We start from the raw sequence: 23,035 nt of genomic DNA, 5'->3' as shown, positions 1-23,035 counted from the left end.
GTAGAAGGAATCAAGTGCTCATCGAGAGACACCACGTATTCGATCTATGAAGGAAGAATGAAGAAATCTGTGCGCGGTGTTCATTAGCACGAGGTGTCTTGTATCGCACTGACGATGCGCATGAAATAGTGATTAGATAGATGAGTTCATATTTTTAGGAAATTGTACTCGAGCTGAAGGTAATCGGTGCCAGTGGAGGATTTTGCGTTCTGGGCGGGGCACCTGAGGTGTCTCCGTTCCAAGGTTGTTGCTGATAACGGCCGCGAGGACAAAGAAAATGACTGTGTACTCACATTCGTAGCGACTCGTGCCAAAAGACAAAAAATCGACTCAACAGAATACGATCGTTCCAGAAAGAATACCACGGGTTCAGAGAACAACCGTACAGTATCCTGAGTCGAAGAGAATAGCGATAAAAATCACTATTGCACCTGCACCGTGAAGGAAGCAACAAGTCGAGCTGGGAAGTGACTCGATCTGTTGCCTGCAGCTTCCTTTGTTGCTCTGTGTCGTCTCTTCACACGATTTTCCTTGTTTTGCAACACCGAGTATGTCCTCTCGGTGCTCGTTTGTTGGATCCCGGAAGACGCGGAGAGAGCTTGGTGAAAAGTCTCTCTACTCTACCTCGAGGAAAAGAACCAACAGGCTGGCAAGGCCTATTGTGACAACACCAGGGACGGAAAGGGAAGGGCGAGGAAGGATATGTGCTCTGCTGGAGAGGTGAGGATAGAGGGAAGCAATACGCAGGTAGCGTAGTGAGTGGTGTTTGTAAAAGCAGGATATGCGTTGAGTTCTGGAGTGGTCTTTTGGTGGGCAAGGTCAGCTCGATGGGCGCGGATGGAGCCTGTGATTGGGTGGCACCCCCAAACGTAGCGAGTTGTGGCGGACAGGGAAGATGGACTGGGGTGTGACGCTAGATTTTTAGTTCACTTTCGTTGTGCATATGAAGCTCGTGCTAGCTGCAGAATTGAGTGTGTCAAGCGGAGCAGGACGAGAGAGCAAAACGCGCAACGAAACCACGCAGACAGAAGGTATGCACAGGGCGTCGGTGCAATAATGCTTGCGGGAATTGCTTCGATGAGTCGATTGAACTACCAGAGCAGACCCTGCTTGAGAAAGTCCGATAAGCTGATGACTTAGTCGATGCTCGCAGAAAAACGATCACGACTGCGATGGAAGATGGCAGTAATTTATTATGCCGTGTGCAGTACCTACGGCCGCTGTCACGGGCACGGACTGTCACCCAGCCATTTCCTGGGGATACATTCCTTACGAAAGTTACGACGGACTCGGACATTAAAGTATTTTCGAATGACTGCGTCGGAAGTGCGGCAGTCTTGCACCTGCCCTAATCTACGAATGCCGTTGCACATGTCAAGGTTATTTCCCTGCTGTACAGCATCTTTGCTCACCACGGATATATAGGCGAAAATCACTCAAATGAGCATCACCGCCAGTGCACGAGATGATGCTTCAACCTCAGTGCGACACTTGCTTATCGACAGCTACCCTCCTGTCGTCATGGCCAACATTCGAGCGCTCGCCGAGCTGGCAGAAGCGTCATGAAAATCATGACGCCTACTTCCTTGAATCCAGCGGACGCTAAGTGACTTTGCTTTGGTGTAGGTATGCTTACGACTTGAAACGGCCTTGTACCACGTTCTCCATGGCCCAAGTACCCCCACAACGTTTTCCTACCTTTGTGCTGGCGACCTCTCCTCTCATCAATCACAGTGCGCTGTCACTGATAAGGGCTTTGAAGAGGCTCTGTGGGATATCTGCTGCTCGAGTGTGCAAGTCAAAGAGGCAGTATCAAGTAATGCCACTGACTCTGCAAGATGCTGAACGAGACTGATAGCAGTCGTCAGGCACCACGTTTAGTGGCCGTAGCCCCAACGCTAGGCGCGACTAGACGGCTGCCACAGCTTGTTCAGACCCATTCTTTGGCACTCGGTTCTGCGTTCTCTGCGGACAAAAGCCACCATCATGACCAGTCTACATCCATCACGGGATCGGTTTCGTGATGTTCCTGAATCTGCCAACATCCGCAAAGTGCCGGTACCTGACCACTATCACGGCACCATCTTTGCAGTCTCGGGCGTGGTCTAGTACGCGCAAATCCCAGCGAGCACATACTGATCAGGTAACCATGTCTTGCAGGAGAATTCAGCGCAAAAGGATCAGCCTCAATAACAAGCGACATGGCCTGGATGTATTCCGTGATCGTGCCTATCGCACACAATAATGGGCACCAGCTTGCCTGGCTACATACTTGAGCCCAGCTATTTCGGTCTCAGACGAGCTCGTCTGACTCGTCTTTTGATTTCATGTGGCTAAAGTTCAAACCAAGGACTCGTGTTGCTGTGGCTTTGTGGCTTCTTCTTCGCTTGGCGACGCGTGCACAGACCAGAGATCTAACATCACAGATTCCGGTTGACTAGGCTACGACTTACGAACCGTGAACCTCACCCACGAGAATAATCACCTCGAGACGCACAAAAGTAATGTCTCTCAAGACCGGCAGCTTTACACATCTCGAACGCTGCAGTCTGCCGGCATGCAAAGTGCGAGTCCCGAGGATATGGATGTGCCGCCAGCTGCAAGGTAAACGAGCGGTGAGTAGCGGAACCGATCATTGGTCCACTGCATGTGGCTAGGCATGTGAGCAGGACTTCAACGATATCGGTGTGGCAACTTTGTTTCAAGTCTCACAGAGCCTCCCATAGCAGGAGCTCCATGGACAAGAGGTACGTTTTGCATGATCCTCTGGACGAGACCAAACCTGCGCAGCAAATTGCGCCACTTTTGGCTGCTGATCAAAGAGCAGATCACGTTTTAGCACGAACACTGAGTCTTGAAGATTGTCGGTGGGTCAAAAGACCCCATAGTCAGTAGCAGATTACATATTATTAAGCTTAAATCGACAGATTATCTGGCAATTGCTCTGGTGCCACTGCTGAGATGTTGACAAGACCTTAGCGACATGATCGAGTCGGGTCTCGACATGCACAAGAATTGACAGCAGCGCAGGTTCCGTTCCATCGTTAATGCGGGCTACCGACGACAGTGGGTGTACGTGCAGAAGCGGGGGGTTTGAGACAGTCTGGCCAGCGCTTCGCGGGGTTCGTTATTGCCTTTCAGCGACGTATGTGGAGGACATCAGTCTCGTCCTTGGCGTAGCTCAAGGAGCCTGCGCTGGTTCCTTCCCCGCGAGTTTCTGCGACACACATGTTGTGCTACGTATCACCGCCAAATAATTGTCACTGAGGTCGTTGTTTATCGGCAGTGCGTCTAGACTTTTGCTGGCGCTGCCGATCTTCAGTCAGGGTCTCGCATTGCACGAAATCAGGGTCCAGGAAACGATCTCAGGCTGCCTAGCTGCCATCAGCTTCCGAATCTGATCGTCGCGCTTAGTCGAGGTTCGAGGGCTTCCGGTCCCAAGCGTGCAGCAACCCTAGTTCAACCAATCCAGCTCCTCAGCATTGCTCGGGTGTCACGTTGCTATCTCTCGATGCCGTATTACACTTGATCAGCGTCGCTGAGCTGCGACAGCATCACGGTACGTATCAGCAAGACAGTGACGCATAGCTTACTATCTGCCGCGAACCCACTAACGCTGCCAGTTTCAACGGCGGTGCACAATTACATGGTCTGTATAGGCAGGAAATCGGCTCAATCGGGACTGCTTGTGTGCGCAGCAGTCCGAATGAGGCGACTTACTCACCTGTCTGAGCGCATGCGATTAACCGTGAGATAAGGGGTAGTCAGGAACGACACTGGCCTTACGATGTACGAAATGTAAATGACCGCTGTTTTCAACGTCTACCAATGTCTCGACCGTGTAAGGAGTATCTGTACGCTCACGGGGAGTCCAGGAATGAGGACGTTCCTGCACTCCAGGCGCTCCGCCACAGATCAGATCATATGGAACCTGTCTGCCATTGACTCCATCTGGGGCAACTGCAATTTGCGAGCTCCAGCAGGAGCGCGGGCGCTTCGAGCTTGCTTCAACGACTGTTGCAAAATCCAGACAGTGCGTTATCTGCAGGATCAGAATTTTCACCTGGCTGCGATAGAGGGGCAAGATGCCCTTACCCCACCATCGAAGCGACAGCGACCATTAACGGCGAAATAACGAGGCCGCTAGTCTTACTAATGCAAGCCATGCAGCTTGCGCCATCTCAGGATGTCCTAAGCGGTGTCCTCCGGTGCGCTCCGTGAGTCGCTCCTTGCTCAGCAGCTGCTCGCGAACTTGCCATACACGACGAAATAGCTCATCGCAAGTTACAGTAGCATCGATCGTCGTCCTTCACGGCATTGAAAGGATTCGCTCTTACCATCAGGGCCACAGCACTCCTTTGACTCGTTAGTCCTTGCCCGTGGCCTTCACACTAGCACTCACTAGCTCAGGACCCTCAGGGCCAAATTCTCCGTCCATCCTCACCAAGTTTAATTCAACATCTTTTCACATGCGTCTCTCCAGACTTAACAACATTTTCGCCTTCTCGTGTCCTTATCGCCACTGCTTGTATTCCACTGCGCTTCGCGCCGTAAGGGCTCCCAAGGCGTTCCTCCCCACCCTGGCCATTCCGTTGGGAAGTTCAAGATTGTCTCTTACCTCATATCCCGGTTTTCTGCGGTCACATCCAGAGATACGAGTTGCATGATTGTTCCACCTTGGGGTGCAGTCTGGGACCTTTCTCTGTAGCCTCCAGGGCTACGTGGGTCCGTGGAGATGACTGCAACACAGCGACCAGGATCCAGTACAGGTCTGTCTCGACATGTGATAGTGTCGAGACACAACAGATCAACGCCTGGAAAACTATGACACACCAGTCTCAACATTGCCCGGCATCTCAATTTCAAGGCAAACACTGTATCACTATCGACATCATAGTACGCCTCAGCCTTTTGAGAGCACGCATGCTTTCTGCAAAAGCACGTCAGCGAAACCTTGCTCGATCATTTCAGGTTCTGCCACATACGTAGGTTGTCCTTCACAGGTTCACATGCCACGGGTTCGTGCGATGCTACACACTTGCTGCCCAACGGGGTCTGACTGGCCCTGGCTTCATGCACCCCGGAGAACTGGCTAGGTGCCACTACCAGCAGACATGCCTGCTGCCGCCATGGGCTACGGTCTGCTTCACTCCATATCAGTCCTCCAGGATTGATCAGATTCTCTCAGGCTGCCGCATCATGTTTCCGAATATTGATAAAGCACCCAATGCGCTGTTGGACTCATCCGAATAGGTATTCGAGTGCCCCCCACGCTGTTGCTCACGCTGCAAGAGTGTTCCAGGTTTGCGACCGCCAGCTGTCTCTCCGTACAGGTGTGGTCGCACAGCAATGCAAAGCGACTGTGGAGAAGCTCGATCTGTGAGCGACGATAGTATTGACTCCACCCTCATCCCCCAGACCACGCCCTCTGCAGACAAACGACTCTGAGAGCTTACGGATGCCCCAGGAAGCTCTGGATCATTTTTGGGACCCCTCAAATCTGGACAAGCCTGAGCCTCTATGATCCTGGTCACGCCAGCTGCTGCTCAGTTGAACCTGGGCAGGATGCTTACGACGTATCCGCACGGGCGGGACCTGCCTTCACCGGCGCGCTACATACGATGTGGATTCCAACCCGACTTGGATCTAGCCAGACTTCAATGCGGATCTCCTCTGACACAAGTGCGTCCGATGTTAACAAGAAGGTTGTTAGGGACTATACTGATCTCGACGACAAACGCGCCTTGCCCAGTCAGTGAAGCCTAGGTGGTGAGAATGATGTGCAGTCGATCCGAACCCAATTCTCCACCCCAACTCGATCACCATCTTCACATGCTCCGGGTCACCACATCATATCCCACGATCTGGACGACTGATCACACACTTTAAAACGTGATCAGCAAATCCGTCTCTCCACCCAAGCAGTCGCTTGCATCACCAAGCAAGTCCTTCTGTAAGTCATGTCTGCATGCAGGTGTCTCAACAAAAATTGTGGCTGCCACCCGTGCCAGCACAATGGCAAGGTTTCCCCACGGGGGCGAAGCGCCCTGCATCTGGCTCTTCTCGGGCAGTGCGATGCTCGTGTGCCCAATTGCCATGACTGCAGACGACCGATGCTGGCACGAAGTTTTCGTGAAGAGCATGTGAGTTGCTCTCCATTATCTTGGCTGTTGGCGCAACCGCAGCGTAGCATCGTTTCTGGCCACGGCTTGAAGACACGAACGCGAGGACGCCGCGAACACCGCCATTGATCATCCATCTCGTTAACCTGATGAGCTACGAACAATCCTTCTCGTTTCGGCCGGTGAGATCAATCCAGGCAGGTAGGAGGCCTTCTCATTGAACAGTAGCCGCTTGACCAGGAGATCGCGGTCCGTGTAAGTGTCCGGCATGTAAGAGGGCCGAGAACCGCCCTTGTGCGCTACCCACGGAGGCTTCGACTTCATTGCAGGCCGAAGATACTCATTCTGAGTATTATTCCAAACGTGTGGAGACTGCTGTTCGGCCTGCCCATGACATCCAGGATATCCCACCTACCCGGCCTTCAATGCTGTACAGGTAGGAGTACGCAAATGAGAAGTCGGGTGTTTCCTTTGTGGTGGACGAGTGGAGGTGAAGGTAAGTGAAGCGAGGCTAGCTTTGGTTGAGTGAGCGGCCAGGAGGATCTTCCTCAACGGGAAGGTCTCCTGCCATCTTGGGACTCCTATCTGTCAAAGTTCACCATAACAGCAAAAAAAAAAAGTGCTATTCGACCTGGTCTACTGCGGTCTTGAAAGACTCCCAGCATTACTCTGTCCAGCAGGAAAACGGAGTCTCATCGTTAGTATGACATGCCTACCAGGTGCCTTGAATGGAAGGTCGTCTACCTTTTTGGGACTTCTATCTGTTCAGCACAGGCTTTTTCCGTCGTTATTGCTGTTGTTCTCGTGGACCCATTCGACCTCTTCTACATGAAAGAGGAAAATGAAGGCCGCCTGCCATTCTGGGACTTTCATCTGTCCAGCACAGGCTTTTTATTCCTGTTGCTGCTGTTTTGATTTGATCTCATTCGGTCTGTGTGGAACGGGAGAGGCAGCTCTCTTGCCTTTTCGAGACCTCTATCTGTCACGCACAGTCTTTTTTCTGCTATTGCTGTTGTTGAGGATAGGTCCGAAGTGGTCTATGTGGGTGAGGACAGGGAAGTTCTCCTACCACGTTGGGATATCTATCTGTTACGCATGACTCGACAGCGACAGAAAGGAAAAGTTGCTGAGCTGGTCCAGGCTGTTCATCCCGGAAGTGACAAGGTATCAGGGTGACTACCTCTGGATCAAACTAGGAAGATACGTGTGAGTTGCCCACGGTCACTGTGGCCTTCGACTTCTTAACTGCCACTGCAACAGCGATAGGCACTTGCAAAGCCGCTGCGCTTGCTCTAGTCAGTACTTGCTCGACTTGCTCACGTAGGTCGCGTCCCTCTAACTGCGGTGATGAAGGACGGTAAAGTCCGTCACTGAAGGTCACTTGGCCATCACTCGCACCTCCATGCTTCGCATCCCTCGATGCAGTCACCAGCAGAATGTCCGCCGCCGTTCTTCCTCTCGACGGATCACTGTGGCATTGCGATTTCCATGCCTGCAGAGATTTACCTGCTCGTTCGTCTCATCCACGCGTATCGAATTTCCCTTGGCCTCCGTTTCCACTCTGCCAGCCTCTTCACCCGTGCCACGCCCGGATCGGTCGCTGGGATAGGGCCTCTGCGCGTGTGGTTCAGCACTGGTGGACCGGAAACCGTGCCCCCATAGAGACCGCGTCGCCACAGAGACATCGCCCAAGTGCGAGGGCAGTAGGTCGTAGAGCATGCATACAAGATACACACCGTCGAGCAGAAACGTAATGCAGACGACCTCCTGGTGTCATCGTGGGATATCGATACGTTCATTCTTAGTGATCCAGATAGCCAGTCAGCCTATGAAAAAGCATCGATGTCTGCCAAAATGGACCTCTCTATGACAGCTCGACAGCACCCTCATTCTATCCATATCCAATGATTCTTCTTTCCATGCTTGTGCTTCCCAGATAAGTCGGTGCGTATGTGTGATCGGCGTCGATGCCGCTGGCGATGATGTCTGTCAAAGTTCCTGGTAAGATCTGACACAACATCCACTTTCCTGCGTGCACATGGACCACCTCTTTTATGCCAGATGTCGTAGCTGGACACCCGAGCAGAATGCTGTTCCTTCGTGACCACCTAGTTCCGCGGTCCCTTGACCGAGTTTTGAACCACCCTCACAACCATGTGTTCCTTCACCTTGACCTTCTTCACCATCTTGACCACCCCAACTTCCTGTCCTTCCTCAACTGTCTCCTCCTCGGGACGCTCGAATTCCGCTTCCCAAGGACCAACGACTGCACCAGGTAGATCGGCCACGCCTTCCAGTTCTGCCCGCCTAGCAGCCTCTTCCTGCCCTAGCATACCGCTGTACTCTAGGTATCTGTCGGAAGGACGCTCGTGCTCGGGACAGAAAGAGGCGTACCAGTCAATGTAGATCTCTTTCGCCCTCACGTTGGCGTGGTACGAATTGGTATAGAAGTCTTGTTCCTCCGGTTTGGGGCAGTATGTCTTGTGCTCGACGTCAGTGTTGATGTCGATGACGGTCTCTGTAGCCGCTTGTGTAGAGACGGATGAGCTGAAAGAAGTTCCGGCGCTTTGTGGCGGAGGTGTCCCACCGAAAAGGCTGTCGTTGTCCCGCATGTCGGCTACGTCTTTCGTCAAATCGCATGATGGCTGTGCGAGCCTCGTGACGGTCGTAGTAGTGGTGGTTATAATGTCCTTCTGCCAATGAACGATCCACTGATGGCCGACATGCTGTGGGATCATGTTGCGGGCCTGCTTTGCTTGACGCTTGGTGAGATCAACAATTGTCTGACTCATGCGGACTATGGTTGTGTTCCCGTCAGGCATCTCAAGGGCTATGCTGACAACCATATCGTTGCGGATCTGGGTGACAATGTCGCAGGTGTGTCCGTACTCTTCGTGTTGTTGCTTTCGGATCTCCGTGACTATGTGCCACATCCGCGCTTCTGCCTTCTTGCGTTGGAAGAAAGATCCAAACGAATAATCCCAGTCATCCTCGTAGCCGGCTATGCCCCGGAAGTTGGCTCGGACTGAATACCTATATGCTTGACGGTCGTCTTCGTCGGATGACTCTGTCTCGTCGCTTACGGAGGCGGAAGAATCAAGGTCGTCCAGGTCTTCTCGGAGCCGACAACCCCGGCTTTGGTGGTCGAGTGCGTTGAGTTTGTTTTGGTATGCAAGGCGCTCGTCGAAGCTTTGAACACTGGCTGGCTGGGGCCCTACCGAGACTTCAGCTTCTGTAAGATCTGGCGCTTCTGGCGATTCTTGCTCTTGTTCGATCTCCAAACTCTCGGATTGAGCGAATGCTGGCGGCAATTGACTGCCGAAACCTGAAGAAGGTCGCTGAGCTGCACCATAGTAGCCCTCGCCGTCCGCATCCTCTTCGCTCTCTTCTGAAGATTCCTGATCTTGAACTGTTGAACTAAGCGGCCTCTGCTCCCGCGACTGCTTTTCCGCCTCGCGCTCCTTCTCTGCTTCCTCAAACAATGCAAGCCGACCTCGGATGCGTTGAATTTTCGAGAGCTTCTTGGCTTTAGGCTGCTGGGTCCTGACATTGCGTGCAATATCATCGCTCCTGTATACCTCATCGGCAGAAGCAAAGCGAACACGCGGCTGATCACCACCAACGCGTTTTCTGGCACGATTTCGAGCCCTTTCTTCCACGCCCCTCCTATAGAGAGCCTCAAGCCATTCGTCAATCGTAGCCATAGACTCGGGAATCTTTCTGAGCGCTGTCTGAATTTTTTCCGCATGTTCAGCACCACAAAGCTCGTGATAATGAGCTTTGACATCTTCGTAAACCTTGTCGATTGTGCTCATTTTGTAAGTCAGCATTTCGCCCGGCAGAGTCCGCCTGGACTGATCTTTGAGGCGACTTATCTCGCCATGAACCACATTATGCGGCACGCCCATTTTCATCAACTTGATGCCTTCCCTGAGCAGATTTCTATGTATTTCCTGCTCGCGCTCGGCAAAAAGTTTGCCCGAAAGCCGGATGAGACTCAAATGGATATAGGCCAGGTTCAGGTTGTTGACAACAGTACCAAGAGACTTGAGGCGCGCCCGCTCGTTTTTCATGGCCGTGTCATCAGACCGATCGACGTCTGATGCTATTTCGCCCACCGGAACACTCAGGGAGGCCTCTGCGGTCTGCTTCCTCCATTTAGCAGCTAATGCTTGAGCCGCAGGACTAAGTGTCTGTCCCGAGTCGTTCTCGAGCCTCGAATCGCTAGGTCTGGAGAATTGCACAGGCACGTGTCCAAGAACCGACTGGGGTCCGCCCTGACTGACCGGCATGGTGCGTCCTGACTTTGCTGCGAGGAGGGAATCTTCGTTGACCGCTTGGCGTCTCTGAAGTCCGTGATCGAATGCACCGGTCTCAAGGTGTCGGCCTTGTGTCCGATAACGTTCGGCAGCTTGCCGTGAAGCAGGGTTGGGGAGTGCTCTAGGTCGATTGCGCGCAGTGCCGGCTTTAGGAGGACACTCATACCAGTCAAAATTCTCGTCTCCAGGGGTTTCCGAATCCGTTTGCTCTCCGGAGGACTCTGGGTCGGCACACCAGTCATTGGGCACAGAGTCGGTCTGTGGCTCACTGATCGAGGATAGAATGGCTTCAGAAAATGACTGTGCAGGTGCTTCGATGCTCTCTGAAGCATCATTAGCAACTGTTTCGCCCACAATGGGATCCTCAACCTCACAAGATTGTCTCAGACGTTCTTCTCGTAGTTGCCTACTTCGAAGAGCGTACTGATTCTCCTTTTCAGTCTGGTAACGTTCGTCGGCTGCAGATCTGTCCACGACCCTGCGGCCAGACATCGAGATCCATTCGTTCTCTGCCTCCATTTCAGGTGAACCACTCAGCTCTTTGGTAACAAGACTGTGAATTCGAGCTAGCTCCTGCGCAGCAACGTCGTCATCGAGGTCACCTTCCAGCTGCTCAGGCGAATCGGGATCCCTGGTCGATGCGGTACATTCTTCCTCGTCCAGAGTCGTGCATTCGAACGCGGTCGAGGTGACAGTGTGCTTGACGTAATTTTGCGCAGAGCCCGCCCTGGTGGCCCGATGTGCTGTATCATTGGCCGTCCTGTGAGCATGAAGGGACAGTACTAGGCGCCGTTTCTTCATAGCAGATGCGCCAACAGAGGCCTCCCTGGCAGCATCTTCGACTATGACTCCGTCCAGGGGTCGCTTGCAGGAAGCAACGAGGATGACTTCGCCATAGTCGGCATTGTCGATGGTGGTGGGGTTAAAATCGCGAAATTGTCGAAGTACGCCCTCGCGTGAGAATGGAGGAGGGATTGGTCGCTTAAGTACCTCATCATCGTGTGCAAGCATCTCATTCGGAATTGCCAATGTCGCAGGCGTGCGCGCGGAAGCATGGTGCTTGGTTGCTCCTTGCTCTGATTTGCGCCCATGCTAAAGACTTGACACCAGGAGACGACTTTTGGATGCTTCTGAATCGGTACGGCGCATCGATCAGATGAGGAGACCCTGACAGACTCTCGGTTGCTGTAACTGAAGTAAAAGGATGGCAAGGATATCCGCAGCGCTAGAACTTCTTACCTGGCCTTGCGCGAAGGCAAGGACAACCGGCTGGATCGTCTAAACAGCCATCGGAGGGACTTGTTCGGTCGATACTGCAAGATCAGGTGTACTGTGTGAGTGTAAGAGAGAGCGAGAGGACGGAAGAGGTTTCGAAAGATTGAAATAGTTGAGAAGAACCTTTTGAAGTGACTGCCACAGTGAATATGCCGGTCCACAACGACAGTGAATGAGCTGGACGTGGTAGGGGCCGGGTCAACGACCATTGCAAGTCACTCGCACGAAGCAGTTGGTAAGCACGAGGTATGGAAAGGGGCATCGCTCGGGCAGATCTTTCGTCCCTAGTCTCTGGCAGCGTGCCAGACGCTCGATTCCAGCTGTTCATCGTGGTGGTCGCGTCGACAGCATGTATATCGGGCAGATGCGCTTTCATCGCTTACCGACTTGCCGTAAGGAAATGCGTCGCTTGGAGGTCCATCAGCCTGTGTCGCGATTCCTTCGATCGTGGCTCGACTCGCTTGACTGGGATTGCAATTGATCTATAGTGAACAGCTGCCCCTTCCTATCTGCAGCTTCCTGTCGACGGACATCCCTGCGTAAGTCGCCGAGGTTCGAATGCACACGTTGTGCCTTCCGTTGCGGTGTGGAAGGCATGCTTCCTGTAATGGTCGGCATGCGCCGACGAGCTCCTCATTTCCAGGATATCAGATTCGCTGGTGCAAGTCGCCAGCGGCGACTGTCTACGTGTGCATCCTTGATACCATTGCTTGTATGCGTGACCTAAAGTCGACTCGCCAATTCTGCTAGCGGATGCAGAATGATATCATGATGGCGATGTGCCAGTCGTTGCTGATGATGAAAGTGCATCAAGGTTGATGGAAGGTTTTGGATTCTTTGGCATTTCTGTGCTTGGCTGAGCTGATCTCTGTGCAGCTACCGAGTGGTCTAGTCGCACTTCACGAGTTGGGCAGCCGACCAGTCATAACGAGTTGAGTCGCTTGTCGTGGCCAACTGCTATTTCGATCATGCTGTACCTCTCAGCCAGTTCATCTCCCCGCCCGAGAGGCGATAAATGAGTCCACGAACGCGCCACCGGGCATAGCTATGACAAACCGACCTTCAGCAAGCACGGACCCCGCCTCCCTCATACGTTGATGATGACCAGCTCCCGCCCGACAAGGCCATGGCAGCAACTCCAGCAGCTGCAGCAAAGACAACTGGCCTATTGAACCTCGAGAAGGAGCTAATCTGCTTCATCTGCACCGAAGTTCTTTATCAGCCCCTCACCTTGCTAGACTGTCTACACACGTTCTGCGGATCGTGCTTGAAAGAATGGTTTTCTCACCAGCACCGCAAAGCCACCCACTCGCACTCTCCCGTCCGGAATCCTCTGCCGTATACATGTCCAACATGTCGTGCAGACGTCAAGGACGCTCAGCACAATGCTATGATTACGACCCTGCTGGATATGTTCTTGACAGCGAATCCAGATCGCGCTCGATCCGAAGAAGAGAAAGCTGAGATGGCAAAAATCTACAAGCCGCCTGAGAACATACTTCCACGGGTCGATGGCAGGAGAAGTGACCGAAGGCGACGTGAGCAGGAGGATCCGAGCCGCAGAGAGCGGCATTCGACTGATATCCCGCGCCAGCGCAGCAGCACTCGGGACACCACTGCCTCGCCCTACCAGCCTCGCAGAGACAATCTGCTGACCCCAGACCACGCTCACACCACAAGTCGGAGCAGGAGTCGCGAACACGACCGTGCGCGTGAGCGCCGTATCCAAGAGCGTACCGAACGCCGCGAGAGGAGACACACGCCAGCAGAAGAAGATGTGTTGGATCAATCCCGAGAAGATGCGCCTGCTTTGGCTTCGCCTCCACAATCACCACCCATATCTTCACCGCGGCATCCAGATGCAGTGGAAGCTCGTCAGCGTGGGGCACGGACCGTTGCACACCAAGCCAGTCTCCGATCGATGGTCAGTGCCTCCGATAGTGGGACTGGGACTGGCGATAGTCTTGATGAAGCTCGTCTCATGCAAGAAATTCTCGCCGAGGGTCTTCTTGACGGTATCGACATTGATACCCTGACAGAAGAGCAGCAGGATGAGCTGAGTGAAGTCATCGCCCAACGCTACAGAGAACTGCATCCGAGACCATCTCAGCGCTCAGCTCAGACTTCGGCACCGACCTCGCCAGAGCCTACCACAGACATTGCTACAGCCATGCAGAACCTACGCGTAGATCATGCCAGAGATCGCAGACGCTCGACTGCTTCAAATTCGCGAGGTCAAGATGGCAGCCCAAGGCCATCCACTCGCGGCTCAAGCGCTTCCCGAGAAGCTCGTCCACCTCCGTCATATACCTCTACGTCCGAGGTTGGCCGACCGACCTCTGCATCGCAGTCGGAAAGAGCCCATCAACGCAGATCATCGGATAACGGGACTCGACCACATGTCCGTGGACATAGATCCACTCATCCTGGTGTGATGCCTCCGCAGGCAGCAAGATCAGCAACAGATTTGTCAACCTCATCCGCAGCTGATCAGCCTCGACGGTTGTCCAGTGACCAGAGAGCATCGACTGATCCTAGGCACTCCCCGCGGCGTGCACCGCGATCGTTTACAGCTACGCAAGCAGTAAGTCCGCCCGAAGTTGACTCGCCAAGACATCTATCACCTAGTACAACGTGTGCTGTCCTTGCCATAGACAGTGCTGTCGCACCCGTCATGCCTCGATCAATACCGCAGGACGGACCTGTGGAGATTGATGGCAAGTCCGCACCTGTGACAACACAATTCGAGGAGCCCTTAGTCGATTGCTACAGATGTGGGCGAAACGGCATACAGTATGAAGTCTATAAGCACTGCGACCCCTGTGCGGTGGATTTGTGCATGCGATGTTATCGAATCGGCCGTGGATGTAATCACTGGTTCGGTTTCGGATTTGCTGCCCAGGCCAAATTTGATGCATCGCATCCTCGGCGAGTGAGTCGCAGTATGGAGCTGCCGCATCTTCTTGTTGGCAGACAGTATCGGAAGCCTCCACAGAAAGCGGTCCAAACTACATCACAGGGGCACCTTACGACAGATAGCGACCCTACATCACGCCTGCAGGAAGGCCAATTCTGTGATCACTGCGGCGCGTTTGCCAACGCCTGTTATTGGAGCTGCGACTACTGCAACGACGGCGAGTGGGGCTTCTGCAACGACTGCGTGAACACACATCATTGCTGCAGCCATCCTCTCCTGCCAATCGCCCACAAGCTCTTCACGCCTGGTTGCGTTCTACCTCGATCCTACGATCCACATGTAGGCGCACTTAACTCCAACCTGTCCGAATTACATGCGACCTCAGCTCAGCGATCCGCAGTCAACCCGCGCTCATTCTCACCAGCTCACAGTGCTCCGTCTTCTGCAACATCTGCCACTGACGTTGCCTCTGCCGGCCCCTTCCCAGACTTCGTCAATTTGTCGATCACGACCAACTGCGACATTTGCGCCGTGCCTATCCCACCTTCAGACTCGCGCTACCACTGTCCGTCCCACCCCTCACCCACAAAAGCGGCCCCAACGCGCACAGGTGACTACGACATTTGCACAGGCTGCTATCACAACCTGATCAAGATCGGGCGAATCACTCGCGACGCCGGTCCTGCAGGGTGGCGCAAGTGTCCTGAAGGGCATCGCATGATCGTCACAGTCTTCAAAGCTGATGGCGCAGATGCAGGACAACGTCGGGTCGTACTGAACGACTTGGTTGGAGGTGTGAAAATGTCCGACCAAGACATTGCGCTCTGGCAACAAAACCTGGACTCGTCGCCTGCTTCTGCGCCGCCATCGGCTTTCACCACGAAAGGTCAGTGGACGTGGCAGGATGGCACTCCTGACCCTGCCGAGTCCACAGACTCGTTACAGCAGTATGGCAGTGGTGCTAGACGTACACGTTCTAAAAAAGCAAATTTACTCGGAAACGTCTCTGCGGAGAGCAGCAAAAAAGGCAACCGCTTTCCGCCTAATGGCGGCTTTGGCAAGAAGTGCATTGCGCTCTGGAGCTACTATCCTGAAGAAGGCGATGCAGGTGCAGGCGAGCTGATGTTTCCCAAGGGAGCTATGGTGGGGGAAGTGGAGGAGATCAATGAGGATTGGGCGGAGGGAGTGTATATGGGTGAGCGGGGACTAGTCCCAATGGTCAGAGTACGGGAGCTTTGATTGCTACGACTCGAACGAAACTCGGTCAGTTGGTGATAGCAAATGATCTCCGCGTAATTTGCAACAAGAATCAGTGAAGGACGAACATGCTAATGAGAATGATTGAAGGACTCTCAAGAATATGATAATGACTGGTATATAATACACACAGCGTAGCGATTCTTAATGGATATATGACTCTGTCCGACCGCACTCCCTTCATCGGCTTGACCAACACAGCCTGGCCCTATTCTCACGCAGCCACCGTCGTCGGCGGCAGCGCATAAGTAATCTGTGGAGCCGGCGGACTGTTCTTCTTGTCCCTCCACGCCTTCCAGAAATGCCGTGTCAGCGGCCAGACCACCCATACCGCGAGGACGAAGGTGGTGATGGCTGCGCCGGCACCCTATCGTATATATTAGCACGCAAATCAAGCTTGAAGCAAGAACGGGAGGAATGGGAAACGGCAACGAGAGAAAGCTGAAAACCCAGTAGGAGGACTTACGACACCAACGAGCGCGCCCCAACACCGGTTATGGTGCTTGACGCAGTCGAGGTGGCCGGCGAAGAAGAGGCAGGTGCCGACCATGGGCTGTTTGTCGACCGTTATGGGCTGTCCGTTGTTGGTGCCGATGTCGAGGAGGCGTTCTGTGTCGAAGGCGGATTCGGGAGTGGCGCCGGGGACTGCAGTGGATGTGGTGTCTCGTTGGGTTGGGTCCGGGTCTCGGATAGCGATGGCAGGCGAAACAATGGTTCTGAAGGTGTTCGGGCAAGGCGTTGCTGACACCTCCACCGGAATTCGGACCATGATCGTGCGGATACTGACGACTGGACTTGCACTACTGCTCGGCAAAGCTCTGTGGGTCATGCCGGTCACTGCGCCCCCATCGACTGGGTCCGTGGCATGAAGAGTGACGCCTGGGTACGGAAAGCCGTCGACCGACTTGCTATCATATCCCTCGCAGGACTTGCTGACACCCTTGCCAACGTCGTCGCCATCCGCCTCCGCCATAACGTCCGAACACCATGAGATTGCCTTGTTCAGTTCGGAAAGGATCGGTGCCTCTGTTTCGGATCGGTATCGCTCACGATCTCTAGACAACATAGGGGCGTCCGTCACAGTCGGGCCAGTCTGCAATTTAGACTCCACGGACGCGAAGCGGGAGGTGAGATCGGACACTGCATTCTCGACGGGAAAGGCGCGTCGATCACGGTCATCGTTTCCCTCATCGTCATCGTCCTTGTCATCGTCCTTTGGAGCGGCTGTGGTCACTGACGTTGTGACAGCAGTCGTAGTGGCTGTTGTTGTCTCTGAGGCCGTTGCCGTGATCGAGCTGGTCTCAGTCTCGGTCGTTGGGACGATGCTCGTGCGGAAGGACTCGGAGACTTCGGTGGTGAAGACCGACGTGAGTACAGATGTTGCAACAGATGTCTCGGTCGCAGTGGCTGTGGTAGGAGGAGTGTATGTAATAGTCGTAGTCTGCTTCTCCTCAGTCGTCTGTGTCTGCGTAGTAGTGCTAAATTCGGTCTCCGTCTCGGTGGCGACTGTTGAAAGTACCGTCGTACTGATAGAGGGAGAGGATGGCGACAAAGTGATGGTAGTCGTCGATGGTTCGATAATGCTGGAGCTGGTCGTGCTTGCGGCATCAGCATGCCCGCCGAAAGCGGCAGGACTGAATGCTTTGACGAGCAGGATCGCGATTGCAGCGATCACGCCAGCACCCAGCACCAGCCATGTGACGATGCCCCATGCCGAACCACAACACAACGTCCCGTAAAGTCGATTCTTCCTCGAGTTCCGTGCCTCACCAGGCATCACTTGGTTCTGCGTAGCATACCGCCATGTCAGGTAGTCGTCATCCACACCATGAGGCCTTGTCACGCCAGGGCTACGGACTCGGTGACCTAGATCGTCGAGCTCGTGCTGGTAAGGAGTAGTCATGGCTGGGCGCGGACTGTTCACGCAAGTTGCCTCGGACTTGGAGTCGAGACAGTCTTCAGTATATGGAGAGGGCATGTTGTCAGTGCACGTAGTTAAGGCATCTGGAAGAGGCAGCGATATTTTCATGGCGCTGATATAGCAGGTCTATGCTCGTTTGTCGCGGCCACAGAGTCATGAGCGAACGCACCGAGCCGTGTACTTGCGGCTCAACGAACCGTTCAGCGGGAGTCATGGGAGTCGCGTATTCCATGATTGAAGGTTGACGTGAATGAGAGAATTGCTGTATCCCACCTTAGGAACGCTGAACACTGCGAGACCTTCGTGCTCTGTAGATTAAGAGTCTGTATAGTCTGCCGAACAACGGCATATCAAGCCTGGAGTTAGCGCTTGGTGGGTAAGCAGCATCCCACGATGGGTGACTGACCATTCTACAAGGCGATGCCATAGTAGATGTTGCACTAGATGACTGAGAGTCGGTTGGAACGCATAATTGACAATATGGAGAGCTTCCACTCGAATAGTTCGCTTAATCCGAGAAGATCTGATGGCATCTGACAAAAGCGCCGATCCGTCACTACAGCGGCTCATATGTATGAGCATACCCATTCACGAGCTGCTATCATGCTGCCGATGGTGATCGAGACGCAATGTAAGGCAATCATCGCCCCAGCACTTGACGACCTCCTGGTCTACTCGCGCAGAGCAAGGTCGTTCATCCAATTGAAGGCGCCATCGCGTCGAACCTGAATCGAGTCGTACCTTCATTACGCGACATCGAAGCGCCAGTCCACCAAAAGGGAAGCAGACGATGCCCTGAATATCTGCGTCACGCTTGAGACCTGATCCTGCGGTCGATAATTCGGCTTTACTGTGGAAGCGGCCACGCGGCAGGATTTGGCCTCTCTAAGGGCGGCTGATAACCCCTTATTTGTGGTTGATTTGATTGAGCTTTCTGAGATTGTTGCTTCTCAACGTCGGGATAGTCTCGATGCCGTTTCTGCCAGCATGAGAATTCGCGGATCAAGGTGACGAAGAACCAGACGGGAATCCAGATGGTCAGAAGCCCAAGCGGTAGCAGGATCTGTGCCCATAGCGGCCAATTGACGAAATTGGCGTCGTCTGTGCGTTTTTCGAGAGTGAAGCTGTCCGTAGTGCTCGGTTGTATACAGATGACTATTCTAGGTTGAAGGAGTGACGATTCTCAACGTTAGCATAACGACACAGCAGCTCAGCGGCCATAATCGTAGTTATATCGAGCTTCGATAGCAAGTTCCTTAACTCAGGATGCTGTCTGGGGTCCTTTGTCCTGTCGCCGAGACCAGTTGGCGCTATGACCATGTTTGACTGCTTGCGTTTGGCATGCCGCACACGAGGCCAGATATGGCCCATCACAACCACTTTCGCCCTGCGGCAGTGGCGCGCTGGCGAAAGACAGGACTTACAACTTGGCTGTTGAGTCGATAGAATGGATTCATGGTTGCCTTGATCCAAAGTTCATAAATCTCACTCATGAACTGTCTGATAGCATCTTCTGTCTGGGGTGCGGTGGGGTTGTGAGGAATCGAGTTTGACGATATGGTGGAAGCTCTACTTCCAGCCGAAGACGTTGGCGTAGGTGTCGGCTGATGCAGAAGCATAAATCGATGATTCGAGCCTGTCACCATACAGGACACATGAGAGTTCGTAGGCGCGTAGCTATCGATGACCTTCAGCCACATATTCGGCGTCAGCCATTGCACCTCCTCGACCACATCGAGCGCAGCATGCACTATGAACTGATTCATGTATCTCGACGTCTCGCCATTACGAAAGCGAGCGACTCCATCACCGCCAGCCTTGGACGTGCCAAAGGTCAGCTCGAACAACGGTGTATCAGTCGGCGAAATGATGGCGAAGTAGTAGGACATCTTTCCCGATGTGACTAGTGGAGTCGCAGCAAAGCCGTATAGTGTTACAACTTTGACGAGGCTTCACGACTCGTACATGCAATTCGGTGGTTGAGGCAGCGTGCCCAGCGGGAAGAGCTTTCCGCTTCAAGGCGAGCGTTCGATGGCCATGTGGTTTACTTGCTTGAGAAAACCCTTAGTATTTGCAGTGTAGCGAACTCGGGCCTTTCATTACTCTGTCTTGGTTGGATCGAAGACTTTCAAGCACAAAACAAGGTGAATCAAGGTAGTGAGGACTGGCAGGCAAGGTTTCTGATCATGTACTAGGCCCGATATAGCTAGCTCACGAACCTCGGCCAAGATCAGCGGGCGCATCGAGCAGTCGCGTTCCAAGACACACCGTCGCAGGGCCAATCACTCTAGGGGCTCCATTATCGCTGATTCGCTCGTTCCTTCAGGTTCGCTTATTTATCAGCGAATATCATATGACGTTCCCGTCGGTATTCCGAGTTTATGCGATGCGGCTTGACATGACTTCAGAAACCTCATCACGAGCGAGAGCGAGAACGTCAAGGAGTTAAGGTCGATGCTCACAGCCTCTGCCAAGTGCTGGGCGGAGAGGAGAGGAAGTGAGGGGAGAGTTCTACGGCGCCATGGCACTGCGCACTCAATCGTCGACGACTCTGGTTTGCAGGGATTCTGTCGATTGATGTCGAGCTAATAAGCGGATCTTTGCGTGGTCCTCCCCTCAGCTGGCCCATCTTTTGCCCCATCTCCAGGTTGATTGCCACATGCTGTGTCCCCCTCCTTTGACTATCCACTGCCTCTCTCGTCCATTTTTCTTGTTTAGTGCTGGGCACGCATTTCTCTATGGCCCTTCACGTCCAGTACTATCCACAATATGGCCGTGATTGCTCTGCGCCGTCGGCTGTACTTGTCCAAGCTAGATACCAGCGCAATTTCCGCCGTACTGGACTCGTAGTCGACCAGTCATAACGCTTCGGCTGTGTTGATCACAGGTGCTACGTCTGGGGAAGAGCAGAAGCCGGGGGTCCTTGGCGGGCATCCCGCTATCCAATCTGGCCAATGCGAAGTCGCTCGGCAGACGTCTCGTGGCTTCGGCTTCCACCTACGTAAGTGCGAGATCCTTTCTAATCATGTGTCCCGAAGCATATAAGTTCGATCTACTTTCCCTGGTTCAGATGGCAGCTCGTCTACCGTGATTTCGAGTCCTTTGTCTATAGCTCCAGTCCTTCAATACTATTCACCATGACCGAGAGACGAAGGTCCAGCATTGTACAAGTCGATCGCGAACAAGATGGTGTTGCTCGCATTCAGGACTCTGCCATGCGCAGGCTGTCCTCGATCAACCCTGGCGTAGTCCACGAATTCGAGGAAGCAAAGGCTGCCGCTGCTGGAGAACACGAGCTCACCATTCGAGATGCCATCCGACTGTATCCCAAGGCTATTATCTTCTCAATCATTTTCTCAACAGCGGTCGTTATGGAAGGTACGTGATATACCGGCCACGTTCGGTATGCATACTTACAATTCTGATAGGTTACGATCTCAGCTTAATGGGTTCCTTCTTCGGTTTCCCACCCTTCCGCAACCGCTACGGCACGCAAGACGATCCCGACGGCGATGGTCGTCTGATCAGTGCTCCGTGGCAGTCTGGTATTCAGAACGGTGTCCAGGTACGAAACGGTCAAACGGGATCTGGTTCATCAGTCTAATAGATTGTAGGTCGGCTCCATTATCGGCCTGTGGGCGAATGGTATCATCTCGGAGAAGTTCGGCTACAGGAAGACTATGCTGGGATCACTTGTTCTCATGATCGGATTCATTTTCTTGCCAGTATTCGCGCAGAACATCGAGACCATCCTTGCGGGTGCTGTGCTCTGCGGGTAAGTAAAACCCGTGTCGTTTATAGGGCAAGCTGCTCATGTTGCTAGGTTTCCGTGGGGTGTCTTCCAGACGATCACTGTCACGTACGCATCAGACGTGACACCTGTGGTGCTACGTCCATACCTGACCTCTTATGTCAACTTGTGCTGGGTCATTGGCCAATTCATTGCTGCTGGTGTCCTACGTGGCATGCTCACCCGCACAGACCAATGGGCTTACAGGTACGTACCTCCAAGAACAGTAATCAAGCGAGACAATACTCTCAATGTTCTGCTTCTCTCCGATACACGTCTTACCTAACGATTACACCAGGATCCCCTTCGCACTCCAATGGATTTGGCCACCTCTTATCTTCATTGGCTGCATTCTGGCTCCTGAGTCTCCGTGGTGGCTCGTCCGACACGGCAAGATGGACGAGGCCAGGAAGTCGCTCCTCAAGCTGACAAAGGTTGACTCTGGAGTCCCATTCGACGTCGACAAGCAAATTGCCATGATCAAAGCCACGAACGACCTCGAGATGGCAATGTCGGAGGGCACCAACTACTGGGATTGCTTCAAGGGCATTGATCTCCGACGTACCGAAATCACCTGCATGGTGTGGGTCACCCAGGCCTTCTGCGGTTCTTCGCTCATGGGCCAGAGCGTTCAGTTCTACGAGTACGCTGGCCTGTCGTCTGAGAATGCCTTCAATTTCAATCTTGGTCAATATGCTATGGGCGCAGTCGGAACGGTCCTGTCATGGTTCCTCATGCCGCACCTGGGTCGTCGAGCACTGTACCTGTACGGCCTGGCTGTTCTCTTTGCTCTCCTCATGGTCGTTGGCGGAATGGGAGTGCTTGGAACTGCGAGAGGCCCGTCGTTGACAGCCGGTACACTGCTGCTCCTCTACACCTTTATCTACGACTTCACTGTTGGACCGGTCTGCTACGCCTTGGTTGCCGACATTCCATCGACACGCCTCAAGATCAAGACAGTCGTCCTAGCTCGCAATCTCTACAACGTCGGTGGCATCATCAACAACGTCATCATGCCTCGCATGCTGTTGCCCACTGAGTGGAACTGGGGTGCCAAGTCTGGTAAGTCGTCTCGTCATCAACAGACCACGGACGTATACTAACGGATGGCAGGCTTCTTCTGGGCCGGTGTCTGCCTTCTCCTCTGGACTTACCACTACTTCCGACTGCCAGAGCCAAAGGGTCGCACCTATGGCGAGATGGACGTGCTCTTCGAAAACAAAGTCTCAGCGCGCAAGTTCAGGAAGACCAGAGTTGATCAATTCGCTGGTCATAGCACCGACTTGGCATATGGTGGCGCCGGAGACAGCTCTTCTGACAACGAGAAGAAGGCAACGCCAGCTCATGTAGATGCTGTTCACTGAGCGCAGCTCGACCAATGCGCTTTGCTGAGAGCGTGTAATCGGCGAATATAGTTGTTACTACTCATCAACA

The 23,035-nt window shown here is 53.5% G+C and overlaps 6 protein-coding genes across 6 annotated transcripts; 3 read left to right on the top strand and 3 right to left on the bottom strand.

The window, feature by feature from the left end:
* Positions 1-8,230: 8,230 nt before the first annotated feature.
* Positions 8,231-11,452, bottom strand: AB675_5056 (uncharacterized protein; the record flags this gene model as incomplete). The annotated part of the gene is made up of 1 exon (XM_018145238.1): positions 8,231-11,452. The coding sequence occupies one exon, from the start codon at positions 11,450-11,452 to the stop codon at positions 8,231-8,233; it is 3,222 nt and encodes a 1,073-aa protein (XP_017999432.1).
* Positions 11,453-12,842: 1,390 nt separating this feature from the next.
* AB675_5055 (uncharacterized protein) lies at positions 12,843-14,151 on the top strand (the record flags this gene model as incomplete). Its single annotated transcript, XM_018145237.1, has 2 exons — positions 12,843-13,901; positions 13,951-14,151. 2 exons carry the CDS (start codon positions 12,843-12,845, stop codon positions 14,149-14,151), a joined length of 1,260 nt encoding a protein of 419 aa, XP_017999470.1.
* A 239-nt stretch (positions 14,152-14,390) lies between these two features.
* Positions 14,391-15,872, top strand: AB675_5054 (uncharacterized protein; the record flags this gene model as incomplete). The annotated part of the gene is made up of 1 exon (XM_018145236.1): positions 14,391-15,872. One exon carries the CDS (start codon positions 14,391-14,393, stop codon positions 15,870-15,872), a length of 1,482 nt encoding a protein of 493 aa, XP_017999349.1.
* A 232-nt stretch (positions 15,873-16,104) lies between these two features.
* On the bottom strand, positions 16,105-17,793 carry AB675_5053 (uncharacterized protein; the record flags this gene model as incomplete). Its single annotated transcript, XM_018145235.1, has 2 exons — positions 16,105-16,257; positions 16,357-17,793. The coding sequence occupies 2 exons, from the start codon at positions 17,791-17,793 to the stop codon at positions 16,105-16,107; spliced, it is 1,590 nt and encodes a 529-aa protein (XP_017999385.1).
* Positions 17,794-18,658: 865 nt separating this feature from the next.
* AB675_5052 (Trafficking protein particle complex subunit 2) lies at positions 18,659-19,700 on the bottom strand (the record flags this gene model as incomplete). Its single annotated transcript, XM_018145234.1, has 2 exons — positions 18,659-18,966; positions 19,301-19,700. The coding sequence occupies 2 exons, from the start codon at positions 19,698-19,700 to the stop codon at positions 18,659-18,661; spliced, it is 708 nt and encodes a 235-aa protein (XP_017999266.1).
* A 1,248-nt stretch (positions 19,701-20,948) lies between these two features.
* Positions 20,949-22,965, top strand: AB675_5051 (Maltose permease MAL61; the record flags this gene model as incomplete). The annotated part of the gene is made up of 6 exons (XM_018145233.1): positions 20,949-21,189; positions 21,240-21,376; positions 21,426-21,586; positions 21,635-21,808; positions 21,900-22,663; positions 22,715-22,965. 6 exons carry the CDS (start codon positions 20,949-20,951, stop codon positions 22,963-22,965), a joined length of 1,728 nt encoding a protein of 575 aa, XP_017999313.1.
* Positions 22,966-23,035: the final 70 nt, after the last annotated feature.

Source organism: Cyphellophora attinorum, assembly GCF_001299255.1.
Source record: "Cyphellophora attinorum strain CBS 131958 chromosome Unknown Contig15, whole genome shotgun sequence".
Taxonomy (NCBI): domain Eukaryota; kingdom Fungi; phylum Ascomycota; class Eurotiomycetes; order Chaetothyriales; family Cyphellophoraceae; genus Cyphellophora; species Cyphellophora attinorum.
Note: the sequence above shows the minus strand (reverse complement) of the source record. Positions and strands in the feature narration are given on the sequence as shown.